At 42.2% G+C, this 27,006-nt stretch overlaps 1 protein-coding gene across 2 annotated transcripts in view; it reads right to left on the minus strand.

The window, feature by feature from the left end:
- Nucleotides 1-27,006, minus strand: part of fstl5 (follistatin-like 5) — a 176,867-nt gene that overhangs the window by 127,367 nt on the left and 22,494 nt on the right. For both annotated transcript variants that reach the window (XM_079351527.1, XM_079351526.1), the window contains 2 exons: nucleotides 14,316-14,457; nucleotides 5,419-5,449 (listed from right to left, as the gene is read on the minus strand). In XM_079351527.1, coding sequence (XP_079207653.1) covers nucleotides 5,419-5,449; nucleotides 14,316-14,447 — 163 coding nt within the window. In that variant the 5' untranslated portion in view covers nucleotides 14,448-14,457. The remainder of the gene's footprint in view (nucleotides 1-5,418; nucleotides 5,450-14,315; nucleotides 14,458-27,006) is intronic.

The raw sequence follows: 27,006 nt of genomic DNA on the forward strand, positions 1-27,006 counted from the left end.
TGAGCTGTCCCGTACAGTATTTAGGCCAGACACAACTGTCCTCTTACGGCTTAGTGGGTCAAGGAGCATAAGCAGCCTGTAAAGCTGGCCAGAACGTCCTGTGGGAATTCCAAAGGAAAATCCAATAGGCTTTTTTTTTTTTTTTACGGCTACTCATCTTAGCCCGTCAGCGGAGCTCATAAGCAGATGGTGCCTCACTCTCTCTCTCTCTTTTTCTTTTTTTCTTTAAATGACTTCTCTGCCTGCACAGGAAAAGACGGCACACTCCATGAAACTACAGTAACTTAATTAAGATGTACTGTATGGGAAGGTAGCGCAAATTAAATTGTGGCAATACTGTGAAAGGTTAGGTGGAACAACGGGGAGTCGTCTAATAATTCTGTCTGAGGGAAGTGCAGAGCAGCTCAGCACTCAGCGCTCCTCCGTACAGCTGTGACGACTTATTAAAAGTGCAACGCGGGCCCAGGGGGTGGTGTGTAATTTTAGAATTAATATACAATTTAGAGCTTGGTGTTTGCTGCCGCTGAATTATTCAAATGTACTTCTGCTGTGGGCTGGGGTTTGGTGAAGGGTGAGGGAGCTGCCATGCATACAAATTAACATATTATGTCAGTATATGAAAGAATGGGAGACGACATAGATTAGGGGAACATAAACACTGGTGCCAGGCAGCAAAACAAGATATTTGTTCTCGCGCTGAGTTCAAACCTCAAAGGCTGAACTGCACTAATGGGGACAGTCTAGGATGTTCGATTGTTGTTTTACTCTGTGGGGAAATCATCCTGCAGCAGCCGGGTTTACATGCATGAAGAGATCACCTCACCTGCTTACCCAATGAACCTGCGCCTGTCAACACACAGCCTCGACTTGTGACAAGGTGGATTAAATTTCCCCAACATCTTGAGCAATAATGATTTTTTTCAACCTTAATAATCATTAAATTTGCAGCATCCAACCACCTCCAATGAGGTGACCATAAATATTCTTCCTCATTAAAGTGATAGGTCACTCAGCTTTGGCAGCGTCCACTGTTTGATGTTACCTGACAAACCTGATCTACATCTCTGCTAAGAAGATTACAGAGAGCGTCGACAGGTAAATGTCCTGACCCGTTTCTAGAGTGTCATCATTGTCCACTGTAACAAGATTACCAACAGTGAGGTGTCCACTTGCTCTGTGTGTAAAGTGATGTGTGTTTACTCAGACTACAGTAAGATTCAACATTGCATGAAAAATCTTTTACCCAGGTATAAAGAATACAATTAATTTATTGCAAAATAAATTCACTCCATGTGGGTTTTAGATGGTCAATGGACTTGACTCACGTCGGTCTAAACCAAGTGGGAGAAAAATCCAACGCCGGGTGAATAATGCTTTACAATCATAGGAAGAGCCGACATCGAAGTATCAAAAAGCGATGTCACTAAGAACGCTTCGCCGCCACATTTCAGACACCTCCTGCTTAAAACCGAAAAAAATCAGGAGGGATTGTGATGGTCTGTATTCATACTGTATTCACCTTCTGCTCCACGGCAGGTTTCTGTCCTCCCTGAGCTCGCCTTAGGACTCCTGCGTCACCATTTGAGTGGTGCACCGCCTCAGTCAAACTCGCCACGCCCCCGCAAAGCAGCGGGAGCAACCTGTGGTTGAGTGTCTTGCCCGAGAACACGTGGCTGCAGGAGCTGGGGATTTAACACCCGACCTTCCAGTTGAGTGACGACCGACTCGTCCAACTGAGCCGCAGCAACTCATCCAGGCTGTTAAGAATAATGAACTGTAATGTACTGCACATTTCTGAATGTTCACCGTTGTGTAGTCAGAGAATATTAGGAGAAACTAACATTGATTAAACAAGCCTCTTTAACCTGTAACAGGTTTACTGTAAACAGAGAATACTCCGAAGCTCCAGCTATAACAACACTCTCCCATTTACTCACCACACCAGCACAAGATATCTGTCATAACAGTGTGGCCTCCGCTGACATGTTTTACACGTAATGAGGACGGTGAGATTATCTAAAAAAGTTGCATTAGGTATTTCATATGGCTAAACAAGTCTATTTATACTGTAAATTCACATTTCAGCGGTAGCTCAAGGTCTTGCTGCTGCCGGCATAACAAGCTGTGGAAGTGTAGCACACGCTCCTTCTGGGACTCCAATTACAGAGCTTCCTGATAAACGGCTGGCATTTTTCTGTCTTTGTCTCTTCTCAGCTGACATTCAGCGAAAGTTTATGGGGGCGCCGCATTCCCCCGGATCTATAATTTTTTTTTGTGTTGTTGTCGTCTCATCCAGACGTACTGTAGGAATAGAATACCCATCCATCCATTATCTTAAATGCTCATCCGGTTCAGGGTTGCAGCTCGCATTAGGTAAAAGATTGAGCGGACTGGTCTTCAGTTTATCACAGGCTGCGAAATATTAAAGTCCTAGACAAGTGAACGCATTTGAGTTGGTGTGAATTCAGAACAAGACCTTGGGGGGAAATGCGACTCTCCAAAGCAAAACAGACCATTAAGTGGTTTTGATTTGTAGGTACCAAAGTATGTTTGGGACCTCAGAAAATGCAAATATCCGACAGAAGCCGAGAGTTACTGTATAATAAATGTATGCTGCAGGATTGTTGAAACTTGGGCGGTTTCTTTTGCATCTTTTTTTCTTTATTGGATTGTTGCTCTTTGTTTTCCCTTATTTTGGCTTTCGAGGCGTCCATTCTGTAAAATCCAGTGCGATGATTACGCAGCTTGTGAGAGTAAAGTTTAATGCTAAATTGACCTCAGTTGCCAGATAATAATAAGGAGCCCCTAACTGTACGGCTTGATGCTTGAATTATTTATTACCTTTTTTTTTTTTTTTACAGTCTGCTTGACTTCTGGTTATCAAGGCTGGAAATGAGTTTGCTGAAAACTAGCCAAAGTAAGATCTCCCCTCTCGGCTTACAGAACATGGTGCATAAAGTGAATCACAGCAGACAGCTGGGGCCGCCCTTTATGGTAATGCACCCTCTACAATTACTGCTTCGACCTTCCCTGGTAAAGAAAAATGGGGAGACGTCCATTTAGCAGCCCTTTCAAACACTTAGTGGCAGACATGTTGGGCAGCCGGACCACCTTTTGCCCGACATTGACTCTTGTTTAGAGGAGATGCAGGAGACATTAGGCAGGTGACAGGTTGACAGATAGGATGCATCCGTCAGACAGCAAGAGAACCACGGTGCATTAATGCCTTAACACCAGCTTGTGCCACACCAGGGGATGAAGCAGGTTGGAGATAATGATGCCAACTACATCTGCTACTAATGGCTACCTTCATTTTAGATCCATCTATCTTTTAATCCTTTTTTAATGGAATACGTTGGGTATGAAATGACACAAGTGAAAATGCTCATCACAGTTTCTTGTTCAAGCGGACATGCTGGATTATTTGTGCAAGAATCAGGTCATTAACCGCATAAAACAGATGAGTCTTCAAAGTTTTACATGGATAAAGAGAGTGCATGTAGACATTTAATGTAATCTAACACAATGAAAACAATCATTAAATAAATGGTAAATGGACTTGAGTTGGACGTTAGAGCACAGGCATGTTAAAAAGCATTTTTAAAGTTAGAGTCATTCGCTGTGTTCGAGGCTTATAAGTAATACCGCTCAATGCTAACTGGTGGGTGGTGGTGACTGTGTCTCTACAGAGACCCTGACCTCTGAATGGATTTTTGATGTTTGGGTTTGTTTTGGTTGATTCACTGCGTTTCTAGGCGGGGAGCTGGTGTGTTTACCCCAGCCAGCCAATGACAGCACACAGACAAACATGCCTGATGCGAACATGGCAGCAAAAAAAATAATAAAAGAAAACATGATCATAGTGAGGTGAATCCATGAGCAAAATAAAGCTGCTTCCAAAATAAGTGTGGTCCATGGGTTGGCTTTCTGTTGGACAGTCAAACTCCGACCATGGTATGCTTGTGCTAGCTTGATAAACTACGGGTTTCCATGACAACAAATGTAATATTGTTCGGTAGCTTGCGGAGTTGGTACAAACAGCAAACATGTACGCAACACTGCACGGACACATGCACAATAGTTTAATCGATCCTCTGATAATAGAAGTCTCACACAACTTAGTGGTTATTTAAATTGTCTCTTCATATAGATTTTATGTTCTTACAGATGATCTCTGTGACACAAGACACAAAGACTGTAATGCAGATTACTGTCATGCCCAAAGGTTATTGTCTGTCGAATGCTTTAACTCCACAGCACCAAATGTGTCTTTCTGCGCTGAGAATTCAACTAGCCTCTTTTGGATGGAAGGTAAATGTAACATCAGATAACTTCAAACTCAATCTTCCACTTAGCTCGTGGAGAGGAAATATAAGTCTTTCACTTTTCATGAGTTGAAAGCTCGTGAGTAACTTCAGGCATTTTGTTCATTTTCACCAAACTTCATAAAAACCAAGACTGCAAGAAAGATATGAAATCACAGCAGAACAAAAGTGATGCTGAAGGGCTTCTACATCCACAAAGACGCACCAAAGTATGAAACTTCCTCTGAAATCTATATTTCAAACTTCACACTGATGTACAGGATAGTGAGCAAAAAACCTCTATAACGATTATTTGAAACATTTCTCTCGGCAGCGCTGCAGCTCACATGAGGCTGAGGAAGAGGAGGCAAACAGTGTACAGTATATCCTTTGAGATTGATCGTAAAAACAACGATAGAGGTCCGATCTCCTCCCCACTTCCTCTGTTTGAATTGTTACGCCTCCCCGTGGACCACTACACATGCAGTCCATGCATAATTTAAGGATTTCTTTAGTTGGGTATTGATGTTGAGGTGCAAGATGGCTTGAGCCACAACAATATTTTCCCCCCGTTTTCTCTTCAAGGTTGGTCATGACTCATGCATTTTCAAAGACGATGCATCACTGTGGAGTGAAAACAACGTGTAACTCTGCACTGTTCTGCTCCTGTTGGACTACACAGTGAAAAACTCTGCTTTATGTTTCTTCTATCCACAGTCCAAAAAGCACTCGCCCAATCTGAAAAACCAAGAGGAGAGCACCACAGCTGATGTTTGCACCAGAACGTGGTTGGTGATTATATCCGGTGAGATCTTCTCAACGAGCCGAATAAACAGGTTGAAAGCGGAGGCGATGGAGTGCTGTGCTTCTAATGGCTTTTCTGGTGCAGATTTTTTTTTTTTTTCTTAAAAGCTGCTCTCTGCACCTGGTGTTATGTATAAAAAAACATTAAACACACAAATCCTTTTCAGAGTTCCAACAGCAGATGTGCTTTAGCCATGCTGTGGTCTCCATCAGACAAATACTCCCACATCTAACCTGCGTGATGCACGACACCGGTTGCATTTCAAAAGTAAGGAAGGAAAAGAGCAAGGAATGAAAAATGAAAACTCACCCTTTATCCTCAAGCTCTCAGGGACCCCATCCTGTTGGAAAAAAAGAGGAGAAGATATGACTGTTATGATAGACCACCTGCTCACAGCATCAACAACTCGACAGGAAGCTCTTTCTGGCTATCAAGAATAATATCTTGAATTTATTTGGCGCTTTTCACAAAACCCAAGGACATTTACATCAGAATACACAAACACAACTACACGATTAGTCATCCCTCAGAATTTAATCCTTGGTGCTTTCACTAAAAAAATGATATTCTACAGGCCAATCAACACATCATGCATCTTTCTTTATGAATGACTCTGCAGGGTTAGGATTGTGTCAGTGCAAGTATGATTTCATTCAGACCACAACAAAAACTTCTCTGACATAATGGAGCCCAGCTTTTAAGAATGAGGCATTGATAAGTCCAACCTTAGCGTAATTGTTTGCTTCAGTTGCATAGATAGTGATAAAGGGTTACCATGGCCACAAGAAACTGGTTTTCCTTTTTATGGTTTTGGATATGTTCTTGAGCTTTTTGCCTACATTTTAGAGGACAGTGGATAGAGTAGGAAATGTGATAAAGCTTTATCATTTTTCTCACAACTTTTTGATCATTCAGCGATCACTGCATTACGCTACAGTGTCCGTTATTGTGAAACTATCAGGACAATATCAACTCGGCATTACCAACGATTGACAAGCTTACCACGTAACACACCACTGCATCAATGTTTTATTCTGAGCTCTTCAAGGCTCGGTGCTTTTCTGTCCAACATTTGGATGTGTGAGCATCCAATGTAAAATTCTTTACATGAAATTTAGGAGCGTCATTTCTTCTGTTCTGTTTTAGAGAGTCAATATGTGCAGCTGCTTTGATCGCCATTCCAAATATGACTTCTCAAGTCGAACGTTTTGGCTTTAAAAGATAAAGGAAGGGAGAAGCCATCAAACATGCACGCTGGGCGAGAGAAAAAGCTTGCTACCTATTATCCAGCTGTCAATGTGCTGCTGCCCCGCACAGCTCCAAATCGCGGCGCAGCCTCATAAGGCCTTTGTTTGCAGACAATTCGTGGCTGAAGCTAACACGTTAAATACCCATAGGCGTTTACCACAAACAAACCGCACGGTCGCACTGACCTTAATGATCACAGGGGAAGAAGTCATACGCCATTACAGCTCTGTTTATTTGCATTTTCAACAACTGTTTTATTCCCTCATTCACAGCGAACCAAAATCTAACTGACCTGTATTTTATAGAAACACACTGACAAGAAGAAGAAGAAGAAGAATAAAGCTGCAGACAAACGTACAATGAAGAACAAATAATGACCCTCATGAGGAAGTTGACTCAGCTCTGCATTTAGAGCGTGAATGTTGATGCCACTTGTAGGAAATGCTGTTATCAAGAAAACTATTCCAAGTCGCTGCTCTGCACAAACCATGAATACGAAAGAAAGAGGCATTAATATTTGATCTCGCTACCGTACAAAATCTGCATGGCTCATCCTTCTTTCTTTTGTGTTGAAAATCCATCCTCTCCTTTTACCGGCTCCAGCACTGCGCTGTTATGAAGAGGATGCATTATGCAACAGGTCCACAGTCAATAAAGAACACTGGTCCCTGTTTGCCTGCTGAAAATAGAAGATTACCCAATTCCTGGTTTGCACACAAGATCTGCATACTTCTTGATTTTTTTTCCTTTATAAAATATGCTCCATTGATTCTTCGACATTTCACTGAGTATACAGTTCTTTTAGTTGGTTATGGTATCACAGAAGTTCACTGTTTTCAGCTGTAGCTTAGGCCCTCAGCTTATACATTATACAATCTGTGCCATGTTCTTCATAATGTCATCCATGCACTTTCATTATGGCTGTGCTAGGCCTTTACTCTTGCATTAATAATTGCTGTTGCTAATGAGACCCTTCTCAGAGCAACGAACACCCACATGAGCACTTAACAAATTTTTAACAAGTCCTACACTGACCGGGGGAGAAACTCGGAGGCATCCCAGCTCCTTTCAAAAACATTTATTGCAGCTGAAACGAACAACAAAACACTGAAATGTCAATTGAATGGAACTAGTAATAGACATGAAGACACAGCTGCCTTTAAAGATGTTTTGAAAAGGCAATTTTTTAGAAGTTTGGGTAATTTCTATCAGCTACAACTGCTCCTTTATTATTGATGTTCTTTCATCACTTTAAGACTTTTTTGATAAAAGTGCAAACAACACAGGACTGTATCTAAGCAAGCTAAGCCATGTGCACATGTGTGATCCTGAACATTATCTAGAGGACTTCAGGAAGGCTGGCCCGCTTTCCCAATTGCGTCTTCATACATGCTGCACCGCACTACAGGAAGCTATGCTATCACCGTCAGACAGGAGAGGGGGTCTCAGGAGCACAACACACAAGTGCTCGACAAAGCAACAGACAACTGTGATGACAATGTCGGTTAATCGGTTAAACATCATGAGCTGGTAAAAAAATATATATATATTTTGTTTGTTGTTTTGAGAAAACATTAGTCTATCGGACCCATCGGGCTCTCACAAGGGATAACACCTGTGGCTCTCTGGCATTAGTAACCCCCCACCCTCTGGAGGAGGTGACATTTAGAACAGCACTTCAGGTAGGGAAGATATCAAATGGGGCTTATTTGCATATTGCAGTCAGTGTTCACACTTCATTTGTTTGAAGAGAGTGATTTCCCCCGGGGCCGCTGGCAGGCCTGTCGCTGCTGCTCCGAGACTCCGGGGACGGAGAAGCACCCAGCTGTACAACCTGTGGTTCATCTGGCCCTGTCACAGCTAGCTGGCTGACCGCCCACATCTCTCTCTCTCTCTCTCTCTCTCTCTCAGGCTTTATCTCTCAGACTCCCCCCCCCCCCCCCTTAACTCCCCACCCACAGAACCCTCCTCCTCCTTCTTATCTCCTTCTCCTGCTTCAGATCTGACATCTCTCACTCCTCCACATCATCTACTTCCAAGTGTACTTCAACTCAAAACATAAAAAGTGCAAATTGCAACACACAAGGGTGACGAGTGAGCAGAATATACAGCCCAACGCTCCGTCGGCAAGGATGGATTTATCTTTTAGACCCAGTTCAGGCAGAATTGAAAAAACAACAACGGAGATAAGTTATTTACTTTAAAGTGAAGACTGCTTTGACAGAACACCAGAGACCCTGAGAAGAACGCTGAACCTGGCTCAACTTTTACTGCAACCAATTCCCCCTATTTTCCTTTTTGTTGTTGTAAGATAAAATGACATTAAGGTGCTGGAATAGGCAGTCATTAGGAAGTGAGGCAATGCAGAGACTGTGAGGGATGATGTAAGACAAGTTAAGAAGAAGAGATGATTGGAAACATAGAAAGCGAGAACATGTACAGTACAGACTTCAATCACTTAATTGTCCTGTATATTTCACTGGATTTATTTTGGGTCACGATGACAGCAGGTGCAGGAAGATAATGCAGACTTTGCTCTGCCCACTGACATTTTCCAGCTCTTCCTGGGGGATTTCCAGAACCAGCAAACTCTGGGTCTACCTGAGCCCCCCATCTCCCCAAACTTTGATGCAAAGGAGCAGCTCCCCCTGAACGTCTGAGCTTCTCACCCTATCTCTCTCTAAGGCTGAGCCAAACCGCCTTCTGGAGGAAACTCTGTTTTTATTTTTCATTACTAAAGCTACTTCTCGTCTTGGGCTCCTGCAATGCCAACTTTCCCCTCAAGAGATCGAGAAAATATGGTCTCATCTAGATTAAGGAAGGAATACGTGGTTGTTTTTCCTAAATGCGGGGATCTATTTCATGTGATCAGGTGAGGAGTATTCTAAAGAGTATGTGTGTGTGTGTGTGTGTGGGGGGGGGGGGGGGGGGGGGGTTAATTATTCAATAAATAATTGAACACGCCTGGTTTATTACTTCGTAAGATGAACACGGCACTCCGTGAACGTTTCATTCTTCTCGATAATTTTAACCGTTGTGCAAACTGAGACTATCGGAAGGATGAGCTAAAGATTACATTTGGTTGTACTGCTTCTAAGTGTGCTGCCTATGAGCGACGCAGTGCTGAACTTTTGTTGGAATTCTTATTCCTTTTCTTAAAGCACTGGTTTATAATTTTAAAAGTGACGATTGATCATACCAAACACGGCGGCAGCTGGCTGCAGGGAGCTCACAGGAGGGCTCAAAGTTTCTGCAAAGAGTCTTCTGCCAGAAATTTAATTACAAACTCTGTGGGCTGTAACGTCAAGGATTTTCAGTAACAAAACAAATACATATTAAAATACATAAAAAACATATAGGATGGCAGACTCTCTTTTTTTTTCTTGAGTGCATGTCTCCAGGTTAGTCTTTTTGCAACAGATTCAGAGTGGACAAAAAGCAAGCAATGTCATGCAATACGACTCAACAGTCGCAAACTGACTTGCCCTGAGGACATTTTTGAAAAGCTTCTGTGCAGTATCAGGGCCTCTGATTGGTCCTCGAACTCAAAGTCATCATCAAACAGAGCGTGTATGTTAAAACACTGAGCCTGCAGAAGATTTGAAGACATCTCCATTTTTTTAAGCCTTTTTTTATTTTGCCCTCCACCAATCAGAGCTGTGCTTGTTGTCATGCGGGGACACATCGACACACATGCCGGTGACTGGTGTTAAAATAGAAAGATATGCATGCAGCAGAAATGTCTTTGCGAAACACAAGTAGCCATTAGCACAGACGTTGACGTCTTGTTATTGTTCGAGCAGATTGGCTCCATACTGCGTCTGCCTCTTCAGCCCCCGTGGAGACTTTACACAAGCGTGTTACCTCAGCCTCGGGCTGCCTGCCATTTGAGAGTAGACAGCTCATCAAGATGAGTGACAAGGGTTGGTGCTCACTGACCAGCTGAGGAAGAGGCTGGAGATAAAAAGAAACCTTTAAGCCAAACCTTAGAGCTTTAACTGTCACGCTGTTTCTGAGGACTTTTACAATTCAGGCTTATTTATTTCTCCTGCTCCCTGTCTCTGTGTCTCAATCTCGTTTGCCCGTCCTCCCCCTCCTCCCTCTGACTCTCAGTTTATCCCCTGTTAATCTAGATTTGCCATGTGGCCGAGCCAGTGTGGGATGGATGGGGCTTTGCACACAGTTGTCCTAGCCTCCATTTTGTTTGTCCTGACATAACAGCTTGATGTCAGAGAGACAAACTCTCAGAGATTGCTTTTGTCCCCTCGTGTCGAGCGAGCCTGGCCGCAGAGTCTACAAATTTCACAAATTACACATTGAGTCTCTTCATCATTTTAACGGTAAAAGCTTGAGGGATACAAGACGGCATAAAATAAAAGCCCCATGTATTTCTCTGAGAGTTAGTCCCAAATGTAACAAACGATAAGACCTGGATTCTGGTGTCCTATTCCTGACCTCATGTGGAGGATTTCACCGTGAATATTTGAAACAATACCATGGGAATTACGGGTGGAGCATGTGAGCAGCTGTTTATTGCCGAGTGGCTCCTGATGATTGAAGTCTTTGTGAGGAAAGCTTATGAGGTCATCTGAGATTTTGTTACCCTTGTCAAACACTGTCCTTCAAAGCAAAGGATAAAGAGACAGCATTTACACGGAGTCTGGAAGCAGACAGGGAGGTGTTGTCAGGTTGTGGTTTTTCTTTTTAAAATATTCCAGTCAATGCATGGAGCAAAGAAATGAGTGCATGGTAAATTTTAATAAGTATTTCCAGTCACATATTTTTAATTAAACAAGTTCCATGTTTTCCTTCCTGATAATAATAATAGAGTATGACCATGTGTTGATACCAGGCTCACATCGCTTAAAACATCTCTGATGGCTGATATTTCTCAAAGATTTTAAGAGCTCTGTGCAATCCTCAAAAACTGCACTGATGTAGTTAAAGGAAACACTTGAATACAAGTTGCACATGCAGGTTTACAAGACACGATTTTGGAGGTCAAAGACCAAAGAACCTAAAACTCTTACTGGAACAACTCTTCACTAAATCATGAATATGAGAGGACTTTCTTCGAGAATGTGAAGCAACTTGTTTTCCAAAATTGCTGTAAGAAGTGACTTGAACTATATCGTCTGTTTTTTTGTTAAAGTTAGAGGGGTGCAAAAAAAAAAGAGAGCTGTCACCTTTCCTGCAACTTGTTATGTCTTTTCTACAATCTCCAGATATCTCATTTTGAAACAACTGTTCTTTAACGCTGCTCAGTCAGCTGTATTGACAAGTGGATGACCCGAGCCTCTCCGCTATCTAGCCAGGGGCGGAGGAAATTCTCAAAGCAACAAAGGCCGTTGACACGTTGCGGGAAAGAGCCTGTGATGTGGCGGGTTTGCACCAAAGGGCTGTAAATCCGAGAGCCTCTTTTTGACAGGCGGATAGACGAGCAGAGTTTACCTCTGTCCTCTCACAGGATGGATTGTAATGGTATGCAGATGCTGTAATGACATTCCTCTGCAATGTAATCACAGCTCCTGGCACATTAATTTCATTGGAGTGGAAAAGCACATGCATCATTTTTGTAGCTCCTTGTCAAGTTCCCGCTACATGTGGACATACATTACTTTAATTATTAAAGTCATTCTGCTTCCAAAACGGGGTAATAAAAAGAGAGAAAGTCAAAAGTATTCGGTTTCAACAAGAGATAAAATATCCAGCTTGTTACACGAGAGGCAATTTATACAACCTTCAGAATATGTGTTACAGAAAACTAAGTGTCAGTTCTTCTTAAAGACGGTGTGACTGCCTGATTCCAATGACTTTTACAAGAGAAAGGAACATATTTTACTGTCAGTGCACTATAACAGAGAATATCACAGTCCTACATATTAATTTAGCAGATGCTGTTATCCAAAGTGACATCAGAGAAAGTACAACACAAGCAAGGATCTAGGGAGGAGGAGACAACGACAGGAAGTGCAACAAACAGCTTTAACGCTAATCAGACGCACAGGTGCAGACAGGAAGTGACCAGAGGCAGAGCACAAGATCGACAGCTGTTATTTAGAGTTCTGATCAGCGTTAAGACCCTCCTAAAATCATCATTATTAAAGAAAACCATAGTCATCATCACTATCGTCATCAATAATACCATTCAGCTCGGAGGTGTTCATATAGAGCCGGGTCTTTAGCTTTTTCTTAAAGGTGCACAGGGACCCTGCGCTCATCCAACGACCTAAAGATAAGACATAAATAATCGTGTTTGTTTCAGGAAACGCTGACCTTTAAATTAAATCAAAGACAGTTATATTTTACCTTCTTTCTTTTAAATGATGTATTATTAAAAAAAACTATTTAAACTTCATCCTGTAGACTTCCTTAGATGTGACACATACCTCCCAGTACTGACTCTTTTTTTCAACACTGTTTCTGTTGGACCTGTTGAAACAGTATCATCTTATCTTTCCTCACAATCTGACACTGTAAAGGTGTGAACACAAGCTTAGGTAAGATACACAATATCCTTCAGACTGCACACCATCTGCTTTGTGAGACGCTTTGATACTTATTTCCACTTGCTTCAGCTTAGCCCAGGTTATGGAGGATCTGGAGCTTGGCTGCAAAGTATTGACAAAACAATGGTGCAATGCCACAGTGCACATAGAGATAAGGTTAATAAAAAAAAAACAGGGAATCTGTTCCTTTAAGGCTTGAATCTAACACTTCCCAGACGGGAGGGAGCTGAATCGTTTGCCTCTCTCATCCCCTTGGTATAAAGCATCCCAGCCTGGCAGAATTGCTATCCCTGCAGTTTACTCAGATCAAATTACAGGTTTTTTGGATATTGAACCCTAAATCTCTTAACTTCCTTAGCGTGCACACACACACAGTTTCTAAGGTAGCTGTGACTATAAAAGAGGCGGTTTTGGCTGATACCTGCAGAGTGTGCATTTCGAAAGCATCTCTGTGATTAAATCTTGTTTAAAAGGTCAAAATGCGTTTGACCACTGTGTCCTTTCAGCAGCTTTGCATCGCCCCCTGGCTCCACTCGAAACTGTGATACAGTCCAATGACATTCCCACCATCTGCTCCCTCAGTTTTTATCTCTTTCTCTTTCTAACTACCGTCACACACCAACCCTTTAGTGCCAGTCGGTGTTTGCCTTTTGTTCCCGTGCAGACAGGACTGAAGGTGATTGAAACTCATATTCAAGGCAATATTCAGCATATAGATGAAAAAGTCCTTTTTTGAGTGAAACTGTTTTTACTAAGCTCAGTGGTCACTGCTAATTTTTTGGAGTGTTTACCAGCAAACAGAATTGGGGGGGGAAAAAAGGGCTTGTGGGAAACGTGTACTGAAGTCACATTTTGACTAATGCCACTTGACAAAACACTTTGCTTTTCTCAAGTCTCCCTTCTGCCAAAACAGTCCATTTCTCTCCCAGTCTGGCTCTAATTGATCCATCTCTGCTGCTGCTGCTGCTGCTGGTGGTAGTGTTTTGGAAACAAATCACAGTTTGCTACTCGTTAAGAGGACGGGAAAAAAAAAAAAAACTATGTTATTCCTTGAAATGCAGCGACAAAAAAGAGCCAGATTTTTGCTTATAGAGCTTCCCACTCTATTGCTGCGTCAATACTCATCAATTACATCTTTTACTTTAAATTCAGCTAATATGGCATGCAATCATCTTAAATTCGTTCAAAGCGGATCTTCATTTTTTGCTCAGATGTGGGTGCACTAATCTGATGTTGTCTTTTAAACGACAGTCCCCCTGGTAGAGAGGGAGGAATAATGATTCATCAAGTTTTTTTTTTTTTCTCTCTCAGTGGGCAGAAAACAACAACAACAACAGGAGAGTCATCTGAAGCAAGAAGAAAGAGCTGCTGTAATTAGCTTCATACTTGGCAAAAGCACATGGGCTTTCTCGTTACTGGCGGCAAATGAAAAAAGACGGGGATCAATACCTTGTGTCGAAATCTCACGACTGGTCGATAGGGCGGCGACCTGAATCCCTCCTTGTTGGGCGTCCCGTCGGCACCGAGCACAGCGAGCCCCAGGAGTAAAGTTGCCGCCGACCACCATCTTGCTGTCTTCATTGGTCTTTTCCTGTCAAAAAACAAAAACAAGAATGGTGAGTGCTCTTCTCTCCAACACACCACAGGTTCAATACCGGCCGGTCACGACAATACATCAAGTCCACCGTAATTAGTGCAGACAATGAGATCCGAGAAACTGTCGCCGGATTAAACGAAAGCTATCAATACGTAGCCCACACTCAGATAGGAGATTAAGATCTCCTTTAGAATCAATTAGAGGGAAATAGACGTCATGAGAAAAATCAAGATAAAGAAGAGAGAGCGGCGATATATTAAGGCAATTAAAGTGAGGGCTCTGGATTAATTAGTGCCTGAGTCAAGCAACTGTGATGGAGGGGCGAGATTACGTCTTTAACAGTTTTCTCACACGCTCACAGAGATACAAATATATTCATCCGACAGAGCGGCGAACGTTCCCTTTTCACCCCTAAATATAACTGCATTTTCAATTCAGTTCATGGCACTGTATGAAAAAGAGTTTGACCTCTGGATGACAAGAATTAAACAGAACAGCAGATGTAAAAAATAAAACAGTGACGCTCTGAGTAAATGTTTGTTTCCCAGAAAAAAACACAGCAATGTTCAAGCAAGTAAAAAGACAGGAAATACCCAAAGAAGAGGATCTGTTGTAGCTGGTTTTCTTGTATTGCCAAACACAAGGATTAACACACACACACGGAAATACACACACACGCAGGCTTTATGTTTGAATCTGCAGTGCATTGGTTCCTGTTTATTTTAATCCCCCGTCTTTATCTGCATTTATGCCCTTGGTTCTTTGTGCGGCTCGTAAGAAAGTCCCCTTTGTTAGAGAGGCATTGTTTCAGCCCAGCGAAAACACTGAGTTTACTTTTCTTTCAAAAGAACTCTGAAGCCACGAGTGTGTGCTCATCATCCTTCAGCGGAGGGAGATGACTGACAGCAGGATGCTGACCCTGCTTCCTGATTCTTTTTCGAGTGACACTGCGTCAGACAACAATGGCCCTGTGGTGGAACCTCTGTGGGGCCACGTGCGAGTCACTGGAGGTCGGGAGGGTCTCGCCGGCAGAGCGGGATGTCACTTTGATGTGGTGGACAAACAGGGAACATTAAAGTTTCTTTTTTGTGACTTTTGACGTCTCCCTGAGCTTCCGGACATCTGAACATTTCCTGATTTAAAATCTTATTTTTCTCCTTAAACAGAGACGACTCATAATTCTCCCTCTCATATCATCGAACACCAACATTCAGCTATGCATCTCCACGTCTCACTCTGAAGCACAATGTACCCCTTGGTGCTTGCATGAGATATACCTATGCTTCTCATAACTGTGGTGCCTTGCTCGAGGGCATCTAGGCAGGGCTCAAGAAGTGAACTGGCATTTTCAGACTTTGTCACCGGAGTCCTCAGGTTCCAAGTCCCTGCAGAATGAACTATTTCAACAGCTGGGGTTTGCATATATTAAAAAAATGAGTAAACAAGTTACCAGACTTCTTGTCCAACCTTGAATTTAAAAAAAGTTTGTGAGGCAACTTAAATATAAACTCCTTCCATGCAAAATTAACCCGGCCACCTAGCAGCCAGGTTCTCTTGTTGAAGTGACTCAAACATTAATGTCAAGTCCCGCCCCCCCCCCCCCGGAGACAAAGAGGCAGGGCTAATTAGAGCAGGTACTCAAAAATAATGACTTTACATTAATGTAGACGTTCAATGGAACTCGTTGGCATTATGCAGCAGCTCTGGACCCTTGGTTTTTTTGTGTGCCTATTTTCCTTTCGAACAAAGCTTTCGGCCTTTGCAGATGAGAAGTCGTGTTATGCCAGTCCCTCACTCCTCAATGTCAGTGCAGCAGCGGGAGGGGCAATCAAAGTGCCTTCATCATCCAGGGGGCAGAGCGCTTTAATTCCAAAGTAGGAGTTTAGAAATTCAAAAGATTTCTGAACATGGCAAAGTAATTGTTAAACTGCCGGTAATGATCAACAGCCTTACCAACCCCCTGCAGCACATTATGCTCAATCGGGGCTATGGGGCACTAAAAATCTTACTTATTGCTTCTGTAATGTGATCACATTCATTCTTTATGCATTTTCAAAGTCTGCAGATCCAGGTAGGACCCCTGCCTGCAGCTGCTGCTGCTCCACTTCTAGCGCAGTCTTTCAGCCACACGAGGTGGATTAGCATAACTGCTAGCACAATCAATCAACTTCACTGCAGCGTCCCGGTGTTAAATGGGTTATTAATGGACTAACTTTTTCAGGATGCTGTGTCAGAGACTGAGACGTATGCACAGTTTTTAAAAGTTTAACTATGTTTTGCAGCATGGTCTCTCACAGATATGTAAAACAGTCACAGGTCCAGAACATAAAAATATCATCAATAATCTTCTGAGTCTTTTCTGAAATGCTGTATATTGTTTAGTCTGGGTTGAACAGCAAACTTTTAAATTGTGCGTATTGAACTCAACTGCAGATCGAACATTAGTGGCCGGTGGTGAATTATTTCTCCCTGATTGACTCTATTTCCTTGATCATTTTGTGCACCATAACTGTGAACAGAGTTTTTGGCACAGAGACAAACTCCACATGACAATGAGGAGAGAAACGAAGGCAGACATTGGATTAGAGAAACATCAAGAGGAAATATTAAAATATATATATATATATATTAACCACAGATGACCTTGTCCCACAGGAGAACTACAAGATGACGGGAGAACTACAAGATCAAACAGGAATAAAGAATAAATAAATGTGCAAACAACATGCTCTGACGATTTGTTGTTCGTTTAGTTGCTGGTTTGACATCATGTTGATATAGTGATAAAAACATAATCCTGAGTCCATATATTGTGTTTTATTTTGAAATTGACCAAAAAGCTCTGTGCATTTCTTGTCTGACTTCCTGTCCGGGTCGTTCCACTCCGTCCAGCTTGACGCGTGTCTGCGGCGTGTCTACAGCGTACTCCGTGAAGGAAATAGACTCGCAGCAGAGCCTGGTGGTTCTCGTGGCGTGCTCCAGAGACAGGCCGCAGCGCTCGCTGTGGAAACACAGTGATTGACAGGAGGGGAAGCAGACCGCGGCGTGCACACAGTATGTTGATACATCCACGTTTTTATACAGTGTGTGGTGTAAATCCAGCCAAGAAAGGATTTACATTGAAAAAGAAATAATTTGTGACTGCCATGACAACTTGTTATGACAGCTTTTAGATTACATACTCTTACTGCCATAACCACGCTAGTGAGCATGTTATATATAATTGTGTTTACAAGTCGCTGTCTGTGAGAGGAAAATGTGTGTAGTTGAGCAAATACTCCAAAGTCTGATTTATTTGCCTGAAAAGCACAAGAGACAGAAACAGCCTGGAACTTTTCTCTGGACCCCCTCGGGGACTGCCATCATAACTTTGGCTTGGGGTTTTTAAATTCCCCCGAGCACGTCTAAGCTTTGGCATTGACTTTCAAATGAAGACTACCCATTTCCCACTATGTACACAATGCATCATGTCTTGACAAGCTCACAGCCGCGCTCCTCTAACCCTCCCCATCCGTCTCATTCAGCAGATTTTTGCCATTCAGTGCACAGGGCTGGCATAACAATAGACAGGTCCATGCAACCTCTGCAACAGACGCCATGTGTATATATCAGCTGATGCATGGACCGCACACACACGCTGTAATTTAATATCAGCTGTCATTCATGATTGGCAAGTCACAAGTCTGGAAAATAGGAACACATTATTAAATATGCCATGCATTTTCCTGATATTATGCATGATTTTACCCCCAAAAGGCCTCCTGACTATTAACCAGTTAAGACTAATTCTGACTTAAAGCTGATAAGTCTTCAATTGACAGCTTTCTAATTACACTCCGCCTGTCTCGAAGGTAATTAAACGAAGCCCAAGAGAAATCAGGAATTCTGAATATGTCTGACGGGCTTTTGGGAACACTGAGTGTGTTCTGTTCTCCAGTGGTCAGTACAGTGTGAGCTCATTTTCTAAACAAGACTGAAAACTAACATTTTCAATAATCCAAACACCATATGGTCTGAGATGAGATATGTTAGCCTTAAAGCAAACTGCAATATACCCTCGACGAGAGTGTAACAACCACCACAGCCAACGCTTCCCTTAAGCATCTGTTTCGCTGTGCGAGCTCATATTTCTTTAACCACAACAACTAAAGATGTAAAAAAGAAACCTGGTCTGAGACAGAGTTGTCATTACCATAATGGTGAAAGAAAAGTACAAGCCTGTAAGTGTCAGAGAAAGCTGCAGGGTAAAATCTCAAACCTGTGTCGATGTCAGTTTAGATGCACTTAAACAAAACACAACTATCCTCCAAAACAAATGTCCTGAAAAGCACCTGTTAGGTTTAAATCAATCTGAAGTGGTCTGTCCAGATAAATGAAGCCAAAAAGATTTTTTTTTTTTTTTTTTTTAAATCAGAATTAACCATTCAGTTTGACGTATCATTACTTAGCAACTCGAAGGTTGTTTTGCTAGAGTGCGAGTCGGTGCAATTAGTGTGCATTCACAGCATTCAAACTGAAAATGTTCCTAACTCCAAGACATTTGCACATCAGTGGCATCAAGGCTTCAGTGTTTATTGGTTATTACTTGTGTGACATCTGGCCAATCAGATTCAAAGTAGCCGACTTTCTATAAATCCATTTGATCAGTTACATAAAACGCTGGTACAGATGATCTGCTAAATACTGAATATCAGGCTCCGATATTCAGCCTAACCAATCATCAGTCGTCTCTTATTGATCAGGCGTACATGGTGCTGTAATCAACATCCTCCTTTTCGTAAAAAACCCAGAACTTTAAACAGCATCATACAAGTTCAGGGTTAAAACTGAACGTTAAAGACCAAAGCACATCTGCTTGAGTCATCCTGATCTGTTGATTTATTCTTCTGGTTTTTACACGAAAAACCTCCCGTTCATCATCTTCGCCAAACTGTGGAGTTTTCTTGTTAACCCTGAAGAGGTTTTGTACGTCCACGTAGGGATCCAGTGTCCTCTCCTGCCCTCGAAGATGCATTCAAAGAATCTTGAGAAAGCTGCCGTCAAAGACGTTAGAGGTCTGCCTCGTCCTATTTGTATCCTGCTATTCAAAGGCTAAAAAAGCATTCAACGCTGCCATGTTCGACACCTTTCAACTCCTTTAAGTTCCCAACGACTTGTTCATAAACACAAGAGTGCATTTGTACCGAACAGCTCCCAAGGGTGGGCGCAGGGGTAAACATCTATGAATGACAAACAGCGCAGTGCTGAGAAAAAAACATGCACGCTCAGTCGACTGACGACGGCCAACACAACCACGAAAGGTCTCTGAAGGTGACCTCGACAAGGTCAAACGGGCTGTTTGAGATATGCCTGTTACAAAGACCTCTCACAAAGACGACATCCTTTCAGTATGAAATAAAGACACAGCGAAGCGTGAGACGTCAAACTGAAATATAAAAAACGTCTTAAAGGGTTAATGTTCAGTAGCTTTTCATTCACCACCTTTGAAACATATACCGAGTATTTAGTAACAATCTTGAATATATCACATATTTCAGCACAGGACAATGACGTCTCTTACGTCTGTTCTTGTGTTGATAAACAGAAAGCTAATCATGCTAAGTGCTTTTCTTCCAGAGAGTTTTAATCCGAGCACGTCGTGCTTTCTTGCAGCCATCCTAAAAGCCATTTTTGCAAACGGTGTCTGAAAACTGTCAACTTTTCAAATGTTATTTGAAGCATCATTTATCGTCTTCCTGTGGGCGGCAGCAACTTCTCAGCACTCTGGCAGGTGTATCCAATTTATTTCTAAAGTATGAAATGAAAAGTGTCCAAAGAGGAAAAGTAAACACCTTTTTTTTTCTTCTTCTTCTTCTTCTCTGTTATTTATCCACTTTGCTGAGCATGCATGCACGTTTTCTCCAAACGTCTTCAGAGTCACTGAGTGCTGCAGATTTCTGTGACGGAGTGGTCATAGAGCTGAGCTGTTCAACAACGCTGATGTGCCTTGCTCAACAGTTACACAGTTATATTAGAAGAACGAGTAGTTTTGCACGGCAGATGTCCACTTCTGAATGTCAAGTTTATATATATATATTGAGCAAAACTAAAATAAGGCACAGCCCACACAAAAAGTAGTAAGAGACTTGCAGTAATAGGGGACTTGTACTTCAATCAATCAATCAATATTTATATAGCGTCAATTCATAACAGGTGTTATTTCGAGACACTTTACAAAAGCAGGTAAAGGACCTTACTATTAACAAAAGAGCAGGTAACAAGACCATGCTCATTGTTATGTTTACAAAAAGCAGGTAAAGGACCTTACTTATGGCTATATTACAAGAGCCCAGCTTAATCCGTCATCGCGTGGCAAGAAAAAAACTTCCTTTTAACAGGCAGAAATCTTCAGCAGACCCGGGCTCATGACGGAACAGCCATCTGCTAAACTGTGCTGGGCTTGAAAATGGGATGGGGGAGATGGGACAAGATGCAGAAAGAAGAATAGGATAAGATAGGTTGTGGGGGGGTGGGGGGGGTGGGGGTCTGGGCAGGCCATCCTCACCAACAGTCCCAAGGAACCTAAGAGAGCTCAGGAGCTCCCAGAAAAAAGGAGAGGTCCTGTATCGTGCCTATAAGCACCCTGCACCCTTCACCCTCACAACATGGACATTGGAATTGTTGCTGCAGACTGAGCAACAACTTCATGTCCATCCAATGAGTAAACTTATTCATGTTTCTTTGGTTGGTACCTGGAAATACAACAATAGGTTTTTCAACATGCACTGTACAAGTAAAAAGAAAATGAAGCCTTCCTGTGCTGCTGAGAAATTGGATTGGGAGAGTGGCTGTGTTTGTGCTCCAACCAGCCAGGACGCACTGGTGCTCACACTGCTCCTCTGTCAACCACGGATTTCCAGGCGAAGCTTGTTTGAAATTATTCAAATTGTCAGCGAGGTCACTGAAGGGGAACTTGGAGTCAGCAGATAAACTGCCCCGCTTCTCCCCCCCCCCCGCTCCCCCCTCACACACGCTTCAGCTGACACATCCCTGACCTCCTGTGGGCAGATCTCTTTAAGCACGCTCAGCGCGATTTCTATGTACACATCAATTTGGACGGAGTACTCCGGTTTGTCTCTGAGATATCTGGAGAACACTGAAGCATCTGCTGTGTGTTTGCTGCCCGAGCACCCTGCTGCAGCATGTCTTATTTGGCAGAGTTATCAAGGCACTTTCCGCACTCAAACATCCCCAGCAGCACTGTACACTGATAAAGGACTCCTTCAAGTTCAAAGCACGTCCGAAACCACAGGCGACACACTCTTCCCCCCAGGGTAGAGCTTCCGTTTGGTCCTTGTTCTTTCCTTACAAATGTAGAAAACGCTGTGCCAATCCCACCCGACAAAAGAAACCTAGGGACGACTTTGAATGTCATACATGCTTCAACTATTATCTCTTATTGTATTCATCATATTATGTCTCTGTGTGGTGTCTGTATGAATCAATTTCAAGTGTTCCTACCCCTTACAACTCCTTTGCTATTATTTTGGTGCATGAATGAAATGTCAGCTGTCTCCGTGGTGCACTCGTTTGTGATGTGCATAAAAATGAAACTCTTGAGGTTTTTGAAAAGGAAACGCTGAGATTATTTTGCATGGTGTGGAGAAAAAAAAAAAAAAAAAAAAGAATTTCACTTCAGTTTTTGTGGTTGGTTTGAAGGAGTAGAGTAGACCGTACTTCATTTCTTTCTGCAAGACCTGCAGTCAGCGAGTCAGTTAATAAACGACGAAGTGGGTTCATAAAAAACGGGCAGCGCTAGCCTAGAGGTTAGAGAAGTTTGATGGTGAACGTAAGGTTGCAGGATTATATGAAGCTCATATAAGCACAAAGAAAGTGGACGTTTGAAGTAAAAGGGGCAGAAATCGCTTCCTTTACAAAATACTGCTGAGCTTTTCCCTGAGCAGAGCACTCAGCACAAAACATGCTCTATAAAACTACAGGCCAGAAGACAGTACAATAAAGTGAGCGAGCGTTCTCGCTTTATGTTTTGTGAAAGGGTGATAATATGATATTGAACTTACAGGGAGAAGAAAGAGGTTAGCTCACATCTTGTATTTCCAAACAGGCTCAAAATGCAGGTACAGCGTGCAGGCTATAAACCATAAATCCACTCTGAACCGTTTATTAGCTGTAAAGTTTTTAAAAGGATCAGATTTTTTTTTTTTATTCCCCTTTAACAATGAGGCCGCTATGAAGGGCTTTAAACATCTCTCAGCTCACTGGCAACAATGAATCCCAAAAAACCCCCTCTTTGATTCCCCCGCAGGCCGAGCAAATGAAAGCTGTTAATTACAACACTAATAACGATGTGCTTGTAATTCGTTAAAAGGTACGAGGTAGGATAAATGTCACGTTGTTTATGGTTAATTTGAACAATGGCTGCGGCGTATTTACCTGCTTGTGTGCCCAATAACGGAGCACACACCCGAAACAAGAAGAAGGATTTTTAAATCATCTTCCTCCGCCCGGTTTCATCCAGAAGATTCTACATTTTCTGCCCCTGTTTTTATGTACACAAAGATCCAGGATCACTTTGACTCTGCTTCAGTGTTCATCACAACTTTGACCTTCATCACCTGTTGACACTATTAGCATTCAGAATGACAACCTGGCACCAACCGCCGGGTCAGTCGGGCCTTTTTTCATCCTTTATTTGAACCTTTTTCTGCAGCAATGACCTTGTCTGACCTTGTATCTGTGTTTTGTTTGGGTTCAAATGAACGGTCTGATGACTGTGGGAAATCATAAGCTGTTCACACACTGTGATGCTGCGACATCACTGTAATGATGTTCCGCCCTCATTACCCCGCCACTTAAACATTGCATCCACAACGGCGTTATTAGGGCGTCCCAGGGTGAGACTTCTTGTTTCAATAAGGGGTTGCAAAAGCAAAAACTCAACGGGAGCTACACACACACACACACACACACACACACACAAAGGTCAACACAAGTTGCCTACAACTTGTAGAAAACGAAGACGGCACAGTTTTTCTTTGTAGAGGAGGTAACAGATTTAACTGAACTTTCTATATGTCAGCGACAACCTGAGTCTCCTGTGCAAACTTTTATCTTACCGTTATGAAAAATATCTGCTTGACTGTTGAGAAAACGTTTTTCTTGCAGCTGGCTTAAAAAAACAATGCAACAATAATTAAAAACGTAATGTTGTTATTAATGTTCTTGTTTAGGACGAAGGTTTCTCACAAATAGAGAAATATCCATGATACCCAGACTTGAAGCTTCCTTGACATTACTGTTGTGCAACATGTTGAAATCTTTGATATTTCTGCCTGCACCTGTGTAGACTCTCCTTATGTATGCATGATGAAGGTTTGTTCTGTGAAGCATGTGTATAAAGACCCGAGCATGTATTGTGATTACTTTGAGTTGTCTTGACTCTCTGAAGCTTTGCTCCTTCTACCAAACACAAACACTGATTAACTCACGATCCTTCTTTTGCACTGATAGCAGAAATGTTCATCACACAGTTCGATCAACTCGCTGCTTTTTCATTCAGAATATAACGCTCTTCAGCCACCTGACTTCCTCCCACTCTTCGTCATTATAGCTATGGCAGTTAGTTGACGCTTGCCTTAAACTCCACGTCACGCTTACATTAACGTTACTTACGTGACTTCTACATCTGCTACATGTTATCGTTGGCACTGCAGCGGACAAGGCTCTGTTTGTTTGTCTCCGTCTCTTCCTTCATCCCACCTCCTGCGCTCAGCCGGTCACATCAGTGCTGTGCTCACGGCGGAGTCATGTTGAGTCTCTCTGAATAATATAACAAAGAGAAAGGTCTAGACCTGCTCTTTTTGTTCCTTGGTTTTGAGCTTTAGAGCTTTTTAGATGAAAGCGATTTAGATTTTAGTTTCTTTTGCAGCAGAATGAGCTGCTTTGATTTCCCGTTTCCCTCCTCACAATAACCAACAATCGTCTCAAATATAAGGAAGTCATTGCCTCTTTGTATTTTAGGCTATATTGATGTATCTTTTTGGATGAAATTATACTTCGTTTCAAATTTCCTCTAAAACTACCAAATCATAATAAAGAAGAAGTTACTGTAGTGATTTAAGGTCTTTGAGTCACAGAGATGGTTTTGGTATCATTTTACATTCATTGTGGTTAATAAGTAAAGCACTTTTTGTTTTTTGCAAAGTGCTCAATGCACGACACAATAACAAAAAAAACAACAGTATTTACACTCCTGAAAATATGGAGATAATTTCAGGAGGACTGCTCCAAATATTTCTCTGTCCTGGCTCTGGCGCAAAATGCTCCTCACAGCGGGAGACCATCCCTGTCACACGAGAGTGGGGCGGCGAGGGTCTCCTGAGGTAAGACGGCCAGGAAGTAGTAGACGAACAACTTCAATTCATCAACAAAGGAGCAGAGAACAACTTAACGTAATGCAGCTGTGATCACTTCTCTCTGATAATATACAGAAAACCAAAATGTTTGTACTTTGCTGTAGTGCTCGTAAAGTTTGTGCATGTATTCGACTACAACAACTGTACATTAAAAATGGCCCCATCCTTATGTTTGTGTCAAGCTGTTGCAGCAGCTGGAAACATAAACAGCATTGCTTCCCTCCGCAGCAACAAAAAAAGAAAAACAACTCTTAACCAGAAGCTGTCAAAAGTGAAGGTTATCACGAAAAAGATATTCTTTGAATCCTTCATATCAATTGAAAACACACAATCAAACATGTTTTTGTTGTCGGCAGGAACCTTCACATGAACCCAGGAACATTATTAGAAACTCTAAATCTCTTCCTTTATCCTCGCTGCAGCAATCTCTTCATTTCCTCGATCATGATTCCGTTAATCTCCAAATGTTCTCCCACGGTTGGATGTTCTGATGGTTCCGGAACAAATCGAGAGGTTTTAGCAATAAAACCAACAGCGGTCTAAAGGTCGTACGAACATTTATTCAGAGGGATTTGTGAGTTTATTTTTCTTGGTTTAAATGTGACTTTTCATGTGAACTTAAAGGCAGGGTTGGTAATTTTTGTAAACTAGCATGATTTTTAAAAGTAGCATTCCCTCAGTGCTCATCGTTTGCATTGTGTAGAAACTACGTCGTCTCATGTCTCATTCAGCGGGACGTAAGCTCCCAGAATAAACTCATCGGTGACGCCTGTTGAGTGTGGACGAGAGCGAGCAGGGAGACAGGGAGGCCTGTGATTGGTTCATCAGATCGGTACCTCGTGGCAGACATTGGTCAAAGTTTTTACAGACTTACAAACGGCTACAGATGACAGATTTTCTTTGTTCCTTTTTCAGAGAACCTGAGGTATTAATTTCTGTCAGGACCTAAATATAATTTCAACCAAAATCTTAAAATCTCAAAAAAATCAGGAAGAAAATAACATTTACTCTGCTTGAGTCTGAGACTGTCTGATAAAAAGGCTTGATGTAACCTCTCATCTGAGAGCGACATGAACTGTTTTTTCCCCAGAATTAGGTTTTACAGAGACAAAACCGTCATTGTGTAATCACCGGCCATTCATCTGAAATGACGTGGTGACAGATGTTTCAGTGAGAGCATGTACGGCAGTTTTTGGGGGGTTTTTTCTGCTCGATGAGAGCACTTCCTCTACAGATACCCAGCTGTGCCGGGAGTTGCATCTTGCTGACAGCTTGTGTGGATTCAGCTTTGTGTGCAGCCTCCAATTTGCCCTGAGATCGCCATATTTGAAAAACACATTCACATTTAGCACAATAAGCTCATGCTACCACGTAGAATCAGTCATACGCGGCGGTTAGGATGCAGTGCAGGTCTCTGCTGATTCGTAAGAAAATAACAACACATTGATGGCTCTGCAACTATTCTACCTTTAAATAGCAGCCTACAATGCCCTTGTTTGTACTCTGACAGCAGGTTCTCACTGCATAGAAGCCAATAGAGTAGCTTAATGTGTGGCCCAAAGCATCTAAATACTCGTACCTATGGCATCACGTGAGTGTCATTCCTGGAGTTTTATTGTAAAAATATGATTAATTATAAAGAGAACAAAAGTCTGTCTTTGAAAGGGTTTGGATTTTAGCCATATGTCAAACAAACTTTTTTATCTCAGGAGACCGGAGTTTAATATCCCGTGAAATAAATGATCTCCAAATTGTCAAGCATCCAAGTAAATGGCCAAAGTTACAAAGGCTGGTGTTACGGTTTAAAGAGCGACCGCGTGACCTGAATTTCCCTCGGGATCAATAAAGTATCTATCTATCTATCTATCTATCTATCTATCTATCTATCTATCTTAACTGCCGACTGTTTCTGTAGTTATTGTATTTTGTCGAGATGTTGAAGATGGGAAAGTGTCTCATCGACTGCCTCTTATTTCGGAAACATATCAAATGAGTAGTAGTTGTGCCATTGTTGTTCAAAACTAAAAGGACACTTTTTGCGTCTTCAGCATCTCTTGTAACCGTGACAACCACAGAAACATTTGTCTGAAAGTCGCCATGTGACACAGTCACTGTTTAATGTGTAACG

This window comes from Symphodus melops (genome assembly GCF_947650265.1).
Source record: "Symphodus melops genome assembly, chromosome: 9".
Classification (NCBI taxonomy): Eukaryota; Metazoa; Chordata; class Actinopteri; order Labriformes; family Labridae; genus Symphodus; species Symphodus melops.